The following is a 10,837-nucleotide window of genomic DNA, read 5'->3' as shown; positions in this document are numbered from 1 at the left end:
TAGAAAGCAGCAGCTACATTTGTATGAGAATGTCAAATTTTCCTTCAAATCTGTCTGTCTTGCAATCTTTGAGGCCTAATTACTTAGTTTTTTGCCCGTATTAAGGGTACTTTTTATTAATGTTTCTAAAAGCCTATTAAATGGAGCAGTTTTTAGAAATACTTTCAGTGTCCATGACAATCTCATGTGTTTATTATTCTTCGGCGAAGTATTAACAACTGTAACAATTTTGGTCGAATTCTCACTTTGACTTCCGATAACTTTTTTTGTATCTTTGATTTCACTTTGATTTATCTTTTATTGAGGGGTACACAGACTTAGGCATAGTTGTGAAGTAAAATAAAATAATTATTAAGAAAGGGATAGCGACAAAATGATTATTTCTGAAGTAAGGTAGAAAATCTAGAAAAAGGTACAAAATGGGTCATATCTCCTAAACCGTAAATAATTGCTGAACATACATGGCGGTGTTTCTGGTAGCTAATGAGCCCCTCTTTCTAATTTTTCATTTTGAACCTGAACTTCTGGGCCACCCTGTATAATGTTATATTTTTTTCGCGCTTACTAAATTTATAATCTAGTATTAGCGCTTTTTTTCCCAATAGCCACCCCTGAAAGAAGTTAGGTAGGTATGGTAAGTCCGTCTTTGAAAATTACCTGCATTAGTACCTACCTATTAATGCACAAATATTATTGCAAATAAGTTGACTAACGTACTAAATATTAACTAACAAACTATCACTTCACAAATATATCTCCTGCAATGTTGGTTAACCGAATGAGTTCATACCTACTTAATTTTATAAAGTATTTGTAAATAAATATTTCTAAACAAATTTTTCGCTACAGTACCTACCGACTCTTTTTACAATTTTGATATTCGAAGTTTGAATTATGACTTTCGACATGAAAAGTCTGCGCATGTCTGTGTGATGCAGACGATGCGCATGTCTGTATACGTACAATGCGTTTGTGTTGTGTTAATTACAAGCTAGCCAGGGATGCACTCTATCAGTTAGCAATTAATCACCAATATTGCATAGCTAGGTCATAAAGATGCGAACCTGTTGCGCCTGTGCCAGTTTCGCGCAGATTTATTTTACTAGGTCTGCATGGGTTACTTACCGCGCTCAACGCGACGTATATCGCGGTGTTCCACGAACAGAATGACCAAATGCTGTTTACGTCTTAAGCTAATGGACAGTATCTCCAGTATAAGTCGCGAACAGCGCGATATGCAACCCGTGCAGAACTTACACTCCCTGGATTTTAAGCTAAAAATAAAGTGCAGGCAGTATTGATGTGCCCGTCGGACCTTTGCACCCTAATTTGATAAACGGTAGTAGGAAATGCGTTGTTTTGTGATGAAAGTAGTACAAAATGTGTAAAATGTTACTCTAAGTGCATTCATATGCTTTGATCCAAAATGTCCATTAGAAAAAGGAACGCATAATGATAATTCGATAATGTGCACAACAATCGTTTTGGTAAGACCTTCACTTTTTTTGATTAGTGTTTATTGTTTGAATGTAACGCGGAAGATTTTTTACTAGGAATTTCGGTGAAACGTCGTTATGGTAAGTTACCTGCGTATTGATCATAAGTATTCTGTAAGGAGTGACATGCATTAGCTATGCTCTCCATTTCTACTCGAACTGGCATATCTAAATCATCCCCTTAGCATTATCCCGTTTTTTCACAGCGTCCGCTTACCTGACCTGACGATTTGACAGGTCCACTTTCTTACAAAAGCGACTACCTGTCTGACCTTCCAACCTGCGAAGGGAAAACCAGCCCAATACAGGTTAGGTCACATACCTCCGAAAATGCATTTCTCGGGAATGTGGGTTTCCTCACGACGTCATTTGATCATATATGATCCAAATATGAATTCGAAAACAAATTTGACAGCCATTGGTTTAGGCCTGTGCTGGATTCGAACCTGCGACCTCAAAATGAGAGGCAAGCGTTTTACCAACTGGGCTCCCACGGCGGGATGTCTAAATAATTCTTAAATAAGAATAGGCACTGTGAAATAATACACAAATTCCACATATAAGAAAATTTATTAATATAAAATTTAATGCAATATGCTATGACGGGCCAGTGGCCGTCCATACACTCACGTCAGAAAAACAAACATAAATCACCATTTATAATCATTTTTGTAAATACGATTAGTCATAACTATTCATTATTATACAATACACACACGGCCCGATGGAAGAATAATAAAAAGCCGTTGCTTCTAAGTATATTTATTTAAATTTACGAGATATAAAGATTTATATGGGTCGACCAAATGTGTAAGACGCACTTACTAAATTAAATAAAGTAATAAACGATTGCACAATTGAATATTGCACAGTAATATTGTTCGAAGAAATAGCGATTAAATAAAATATACATTATAATTGTGATGTAGAAAATATAAAATAAAATTGAGTGTTTGTCGGTTACCGTACGTCTTACAGAATTTGACATTCCACAAGTTTTTTTTTATTAAAAAAATGTTTAAGGCGCTTAAATGACTAAGATTATATAGATCAAACCAATATTCAAAATATAAGGTAAAATTTCGGGTCACATTGTGGAAATACGGATAAAAAAAACTTGTGGAAACCATCGTAAAACTCTAGACACAGTCGATTTAACGGTTACAATAAAATAAACAATAAAATAAAATCATTGCACAAACATAACAATGATAAAATGTGTTATTTTGATACGCTTTATTGAACGCTCTGGGTACAAGTTACGTCTATTTACTTCTAACATGTAATACATTCAGATTTGTTTGTAAACACATCGACACAGAGGTACACCGATAATAATAATACATTCTTCTATTATGACTTTATTTCAATGAGGAACTTTCCAGGCTACTTTCCTCAAAAATAATAATGGCGCTGTCGACATTAGTTTATTTATTTTAGTTTTATTTCATTTTATTTTTGTTTCATATTTTTGGTCTGTAACTGTTTCGTTTATGATGTAAATAAAATTTTATAGAATATGAAAACAAAAAAATACGTGATGATGACATATTTTCTCCCTGCTCGAATATTCGAATATACAATTATTTAAAAATACAATTAGTTTAGTATCCCACCATAGAAAGACCTTCACCGAGCCGGTTAATGGATGAAAAGTATTTTATATTTAATTAAATATATCAATAAAATTTCAAGTGGGTTGCCTAAAAATTTCAGACCAGAATAATGATCAATTAACATTTTTTTTGTTTATTGACATATATCATTGAATATAAAATACTTTTCATCCATTAAACAGCTCGGTCAAGGTCGTTCTATGGTGGGATCTTACACTAAATGTAAACATAATTATTTTTATATAAAAATAATTGTTGCTTGATATGGATCACATTATGTATTGAATTACGTTGCTACCTAATTATTTTGATCAGGATAATAATGGATGGAAGTCGTGTTGTGCCTCGGTGTAGTAACAAAGGTCATCATTTATAGCCGAAAACAAAGATGCGTATGTTATCTATGAAATTAGAAGGTTAAACGAAGGAATCTTAACAGCGCGATCTATATTGTTTTTTTAAGAAAGGATGCCTATTCTGCTTATTTTATTCGTTTGTACATGTTTTTTACTTATGTCTTTGTGCAATAAAACATTATTGATTGATTGATCGCTGCCTGGAAAGTCGCTCATTAGATAATAATATATAGTGTTACTTTTTACTTACTTTAGTTTCAAGGACCAAAGACCCAAAAAGGAATCATGAATAATCTCGTTCGAAATCATTCGTATACTGATCCTTGAAAATAAAAAACAACACTATTCCCATCTGTGCATGCTAAGATGAGAGCTGAGACCATTTTCTTCCCTTTTACGGTATTTGTTTTTCAAATGGAAACTTAACCCGGGTTTTTTCTGACTTGTAGATTGCCGCATATGGCATTAACTACTTCGTCGGACAAATGAAGAAATCGGAAATCAGAATCATTTATTCTACGTAAATATCATGGATAAACTTTTTGAAGGTCAATGTAACATTTTTGAATTTACGTCATTTCGCAAGGCTGAGGAGAAGAAACAAGAGAAGAAAAGAGGGTTTTGAGGGTTCTAACCCGGTATGAAAAAAGACAACAGACTAGACGTGAGGGTGCCAGCTGGGCGCGAATTTTGACTCAAGACTTTGTATGAGAGGATTACAATAGATAGCAAGAAGCGCTGAATGAGGGGGCTTAACTTTGACCCGGTAGTCAATATCAAAAAAATGACTTATCTCAACTTAGCGCGAACAGGTTACAGTCAGATTTCTAATCGTTATTTTACATACTATTGTACTGATTAATGCAAATATCATAATACACAGTCTAGTAGCTAACAGACACGGCTTATAAGATAGTATAGGTTCCTTAAATAGATAGGTACTTAGTAATATAATATTATTTTACTGTTAATGTAAATCGGAAGTAACTCCAAATATCGGGAGATTTAACTTTATTTGTACATACAGAATGTATCCAGCCAAATACAACGTATGGTACTGACTGCTGAGAGGATTCAGTGGGTTCTCATGTATTTTAACAAGTTCTTTTCTTTTCGATTGAATTTTTGTCAATAAATTCAAATTTGATAGGGAACTAAGCCTAGCCTAGACTTTAGTCCGTCGTAAATATAAAAAAAAAACTTGATATGCTTGTGAAAAAGAAAACAACCTTTATACTTCAACTTTCAGTCCTAACGGCCGTAAATTAGCCAGTCAGTTTCTTTAGGTATAATATTAATAATAATTTTCTATCCTATTTTCTGTTTATTCTTCTTTTAAATTATTTTGATATAGGTAGTTGTAAACTCATGAATCCTCTAAGTGTTGTATTGTCGAAGCGTATTTCGCGGGTATTCTGATAATTTCTGATTATAGCTAAGAGACTATTAATTACAATTTCTGCAGTAAGTAGACAATGAGACAAGCTAGTAAATGAGCAATGCTTTCATGTGTATTATTACATTAATATTAAAGCCATCCTACTTACAACTTTCCTTTGCTGAATTTAAGACAAAAATTTGCTTTGGTAGGTATGGAGGTACTAGGTTCAAGATAAACATGTAAAACTAACGAAAAACATTTTCTGTTATCTATTTCAATTATTTATAAATTTTAAAGAAGAAAACTGTAATAATAACGGTATCAAGTTGTATGACGTAACAGTGTGCTTTTTCAAGCAAAGTCCATAGTAATTTCATGTTTTGACGTTTAGTAAAAAGTAATGTTGACGACAGGTCGACATGGCAATCGGGCCATGAGATGAGCCGCGGAGGCGCAGTCGCCCCGCACACCCGCACAGTCCCCGCGGCGTCTTAATCTTAGTGTTGCACGAGTCCGTATCGACCGCGTTTATCGATTATAATCTCGCTCACATAATTTATTACTATTGTGTTTTAAAAATGGCTACGGTTGCATCTTCGTCGCGTGTTCAAGCAAAAAAACCAATAATTCACTCTCAAGCTCGAGAACTAGCTAGAAAAGTGTTAGAAAATTGTGACATTGAACGGAAAAATAATTGTTACAAATTTTCTGTCAATCGATACGTTAGATGATTCAGATGAATAAATATTAACTTAAATGAAAACGTGGTATTATTTTATTCACATTTTGTTACATACATAATAAAAATATATCGATATTGAAAACGTTACGTCACTAGAGAATTGCCATGTCGACCTGTCGTCTACAGTAACTAGCGTAGAAATTAGCGTTCATCCAGCTTTAGCGACGTAGTGGGGGGAGTTTTGTGCCTTTTAACAAAATATTGTAAGTAGGTTGACAGCTCTTATCAATACCGACTAACATTATGTTATATACTTAATAGTTAATGCAATAAACATTGAAACAATGATAGATAAATGTTTCTAAAATATACAGTTCAATCGACTATGTCCAATTTTACAAATATCGACCCTTCGAACCGGTATACAGTATAAGCCGACCGAGTTGAGGTGCACTCTGGAATGTAGTAATGAAGCAACATAACACCCACCTCCATCACATAGCTAAATAATACTTGCGTTACAATACAAACTAAATTTTGTGATACAATCGTTACGAAGATATAAACTTATATTGCACCTTTATCGTTCAAGAAAGGATTACTTGTACAACCTAATTCAGCAGGCTTATACAATCCTTATCTACAGGTTGATTCTTTACCACACAGCCGCAATTATATTATTTTATAAATTTTAACTATTATTAAGTATTATAATTTATTTAGTCATACCTATATATTTGTTACGTTTCCACGTAAAAGTTATGTATATTTTTTTATCTATTCGACTACTAATATGCAGTTTCCAGCCACAGTGCATACAACATCAGTAGATACACTAACCACGAGAGACTTAATGAAGCGTTAGCAACGCACACATAATACCATACATTCTCTAGACACATGTACCTACTATACTAAAATTTATGTTTGTCACTATGTCCAATATTCTTACTGAATCACATTTAATATATATTCTTTCACGTTTATTACGATTATGATTTTTTTCATCAGTTTTCTAATACATTCATTCACGGTATTAAAATGTTACATATTTTCTATAGAAAATAAATAAACGTACATAATAATTATACTACTTGCTTAGAAAACATTGGCGCTAAAGAATGTTAGCAGATATAAAAAAAAATATGTGTAACTGAAAGTGTGTATGCAATGACAATAAGAATGTTTACGATCTAAATTCGATTTGTTGTATCCTAATTATATATGTAGACATCAATATAATTTACGTATTTTAAAATTTGTCTCTATACGACTGCTTAAGTTGTGACACAGAATCTCAAATTATCGTCCTATTTTATTAATTACAAGACAAGTTAGATTTCCACTGCGGTATTGGATGCGGTTCTTCAAAAAATAAATGAAAAGGGCTCTTCAAGGTTGGCAACACAGGCTTTACACTGGGTGCAGCAAACTTCCATAGGTGGCAGTAACCATTACCATCAGGTGGCCCGCCTGCCTGTTTACCAACAAAGTCACATAAAAAAATCCTTTGTGTACTTGGACCAACATAAACGAGTAATTATAACTTTTGTAGCATAAACTACTTTACCACAGATACTTTGTAGGTTAGTAGGTACAAGAATTGTATTATCTCCGTATTTATAATAGCTACAGTTACGAGAATTAGACAGAAAGAAAGATAATTTTTTGAACTGTGTGCACTTGTGTGTGCCAATAACTCAAAAGTAATACAATTCGAGTTGTATTACTTTTCAATGACGGTACAGGATTTATTCTAGAAAGTTGTTGTTAACAAACGTCAATTAATTATATATCATCTTTTAGGGTAAGATGTAGCCTTATTAAATGAATTCCTTGTGTGTGATAATTTTATTACGATCAAAAATAAGCATTACAAACGTTTCTATGGACAAAAGTAATTGATATTTTGCAAGCGATAAAATAATTGGTCGCAATAGATTTTTATAGTATCGTCAAAAGGACAGATACTCCCTTTTAAAAAAAGAACGTGATGACATTCTAACGTCTAAAAACACACGACTAAAGATAGCTTTTTTTTAGATTTTACATTATAATTAATAAAGTAGGACGTTATAAACATTATATCTTACATTACCAATATTATATAAAAATGTTCAATTACACCTATTTACCACATTCACGGGTGACAGAATACAAGACTCGAATGTCTAAGTGAGTGCTACCCCTAAGAAAAGGGATCTACACTAAGATATAGAATATAATGAATTTCTAATATTAGGAGTTCACAAAATAAAGTTATGAAAATACATTCAATCGAAGACATCATTTAAAGCAAATGCTCTTTCTGAAACATCAAGAAAAGTTGTAAAGTAAATAAGTTTTTTTTATCAAAATATACACGGAGGGCGCCACTTCCAAACTAAATTGTCAAATAGGAAAATATCAACAAGGACTACGATGGCTTGCAAAAAAGGGATTTGTTTGAAAAATATATTATTAAGGCATGTAATGTACGACTATTCAGATTTATAAATAATTATAATCTGTTGTGTCAGAGCCAAAATGGCGCTTCATTTGACTACATTTTTGCAATCCGAAACGAAAAGAAAAAAGTGCTAATGCGTACTACTAAATACTATTTAATAGTTTAGAAATAAATATCAGGTTTTAAAATTCGTCGCTATAATTTATAAGAAAACTTTATAAATGTGGTTGCTTACTCATGAAAAGCTGTGATTTTAATTGTGATTTAAACTATAATATACGAGTACTCTAGAATGCAAGACGCATTTTTGGCAGTGCAGGTTGTTAGTAGAACTCATTTTCCAAAGTCTTTTATTTTTTGTTGCATTAAAGTTTACTTTATAAACATTTCATTTTAATTTAAAAGCGTAATCTTATTTTAGCTTTATTTTATTTGTAAAATGAGTTCTTTAAAACGCGGGATAGTATTAGTTTTTGTTAAAATTCGGGAAGACTACAAGATTGGCCCCCGGGAGGTTCGTATAAACAGCCACACGATAGAGACCCGCGTCTCGGCAGTCACATCGTCCTTGTACTTAATGTAAGAAAATGTATCCAAAACAACCGTCGGCGGCTTAAAGCTTTTTGTAAAAGAAATAAAATTTTAAAAAGTTTTGAGCGGGTTTCGCATCGCCATTGGCTATCGCACGCAGTGCTTGCAAAGTCTACTCGTGCTACAGTGGCTGAGGAAGTACACACGTACCATACGCATCAAAATAAAACTACGGCTGATGATTTGTCAGAGACTGAGGCTACTCTCCGCGTACTAACCAGGTACATATTCTGTGCTGTATTTGTCAGAAACCCTAAGGCAGGTGCACCAGTGAGCAAACTTTGCAAAGCACTGGCTACGCCGAGGTCACAGCCGCCAGCCCGCGGGCCTCGACGACCACAAACTCTAATATTTAGCGACTGTGTCTCAGAATCAACTTGTTCGGTAACGCCTCTGCACGCTTAGCGGTTTATCTATTACAGTTATGTACTAAATCCCTCCCTGTAGGCTAGAACCTGGAAACAGTTCTCACAAAAATGAGCTATGTGTGCAAAGGAGTGGCTAGTCTAGAGCTGCACCCCGCTGGGCGGGGAAGCTGAAACCTAAAGGCTTGAGAATAAAAGCCGCCACCACACAGCAGAGGTGTACATCGGAATGAAACAGTAAGAGATAGCTTAACGGAAATAATAAATGTAGTACAAAATAAACATACTTTGCGCCGATGTGTCGGACGGGTCACATAATATCAAATAATTTCACAGATACAACAACATCGTCAAAATTCAAATTTCCCATCGGGAAAATAACCCATAACAGTGTAAAATGACAACAACTAACTTCTATAACCGGTAAATAAGAGGAATATGGCGTAATCCACAATCATTAACTGGCATACTCAGCAAAATACACCACAATAAGCAAGATATATAAACATTCTCATCAATAATTATAACGATCTAATCTCACGAGTGACCGGCCAAGACATCGACTAAACATCAGGTAACGCGACGCACATCCTACTAAGCCTAAAACAAAGACGATATCAAATCTTTGACTAAAAATAAGATTGTGCTCGGCGTCGGTGGGACAATCAGCCGAACATCGCGAATAAATAATATGTCACGTGGATAAATGCAGGGGGCGGGCGCGGCGTGCGCACGCGTGGCGCCGGCGCGGGCGCGGCCGGCGCTGGTCAGGTCAGCAAACGCTGCGTGCGGCGGCGTGCATCGTTGGCACCGCACGCAGCGCACGCCCACGTCACACACGTTGTGCAGAGACGACTGCGCGCCACGTGCTGGGCTCGCCGCGGCGCGCCCCCGCCGCCCGCCGCGACCATGGCACACACTATACTGTCGCCGCGCGGCCGCTATGCGACCGAGCGACATAAAAGAACCTCTCTATACACGAAGCTTACGAAAACATTAATAATAAACAACGGCAAATATAAATCGTTCTCTTATTGCAACAAAGAACCGTAACGATAAAGAGGCCGGTGCCGAAACATTTAAGAGATTTAATTTTTTTTACTCTTCAAAAAATTATACAAAATATAAAAAATAACTTTAAAGCATTAGGTGCAATGAGTGTTGACTCGTGCTACTTTACGGGCAGCATTCTTTGGCTTGCAGACCACATCGCGGGCGCGCCGTTCCTCAAATAAGATCACTATAGTCTGCGTGCAAGTTGTTGTCACCACCTGATGTGTGTTCACTGCAGAACGGGTGAGTCTTATTGATTGGCGGACTCAGCTTTACATGAGTGTGCGGCAATCAGTCAATTGCGCCTTCCCCCGTCCACCGCTCACATATCGCATGCTGAAACAAGAACTTGCGCGCGGACTATAAGCGAAACGAACTATATTAGCGTTCAATTCCGTGATCACAACTCAAATCATAAAGGGGAGGAGTGCTGGCGCGCGCGGTCGCTTCACGCAGCTCACTAGCGTTTGCGCGGTGGGCGCGCACGCTTGGCGAGCGGCTTGACGGGCGGCTACGCGTGGCGCTTCGCGTGCAGCGCCAGGTGGTCGGAGCGCGAGAAGCAGCGCTCGCAGTGGCGGCAGCGGAACGGCTTAGCGCCAGTATGCTTGCGGTAATGCCGCGTCAACTCGTCCGAGCGTGCGAACCGCCACTCGCACCCCTCCCACGAGCACTTGTACGGCTTTTCACCTGGAAAATGTTGAGAACACGCGTTAATTATGCATTGTCTTTTCAACTTTATAATTAATTAACATGCATGCTCTGTTCACGACCAGGCCCACGATCTGGACGTTCTAGTTTCATAAGAGGAAAATTAGATGGTTCTACGCTTCAGACGGCACGTTCAAAGA

The 10,837-nt window shown here is 36.2% G+C and overlaps 1 protein-coding gene across 1 annotated transcript in view; it reads right to left on the bottom strand.

Moving 5' to 3' along the window:
• Positions 1 to 2,047: 2,047 nt before the first annotated feature.
• Positions 2,048 to 10,837, bottom strand: part of LOC126380154 (Krueppel-like factor 7) — a 149,605-nt gene continuing 140,815 nt past the window's right edge. The window contains exon 4 of the mRNA XM_050029414.1: positions 2,048 to 10,676. Within this exon, the coding sequence (XP_049885371.1) occupies positions 10,501 to 10,676 (176 nt within the window). The 3' untranslated portion in view covers positions 2,048 to 10,500. The remainder of the gene's footprint in view (positions 10,677 to 10,837) is intronic.

Source organism: Pectinophora gossypiella, chromosome Z (assembly GCF_024362695.1).
Source record: "Pectinophora gossypiella chromosome Z, ilPecGoss1.1, whole genome shotgun sequence".
Classification (NCBI taxonomy): domain Eukaryota; kingdom Metazoa; phylum Arthropoda; class Insecta; order Lepidoptera; family Gelechiidae; genus Pectinophora; species Pectinophora gossypiella.
The sequence above is the reverse complement of the archived record's forward strand: the minus strand, read 5'-3'. Positions and strand labels throughout refer to the sequence as shown.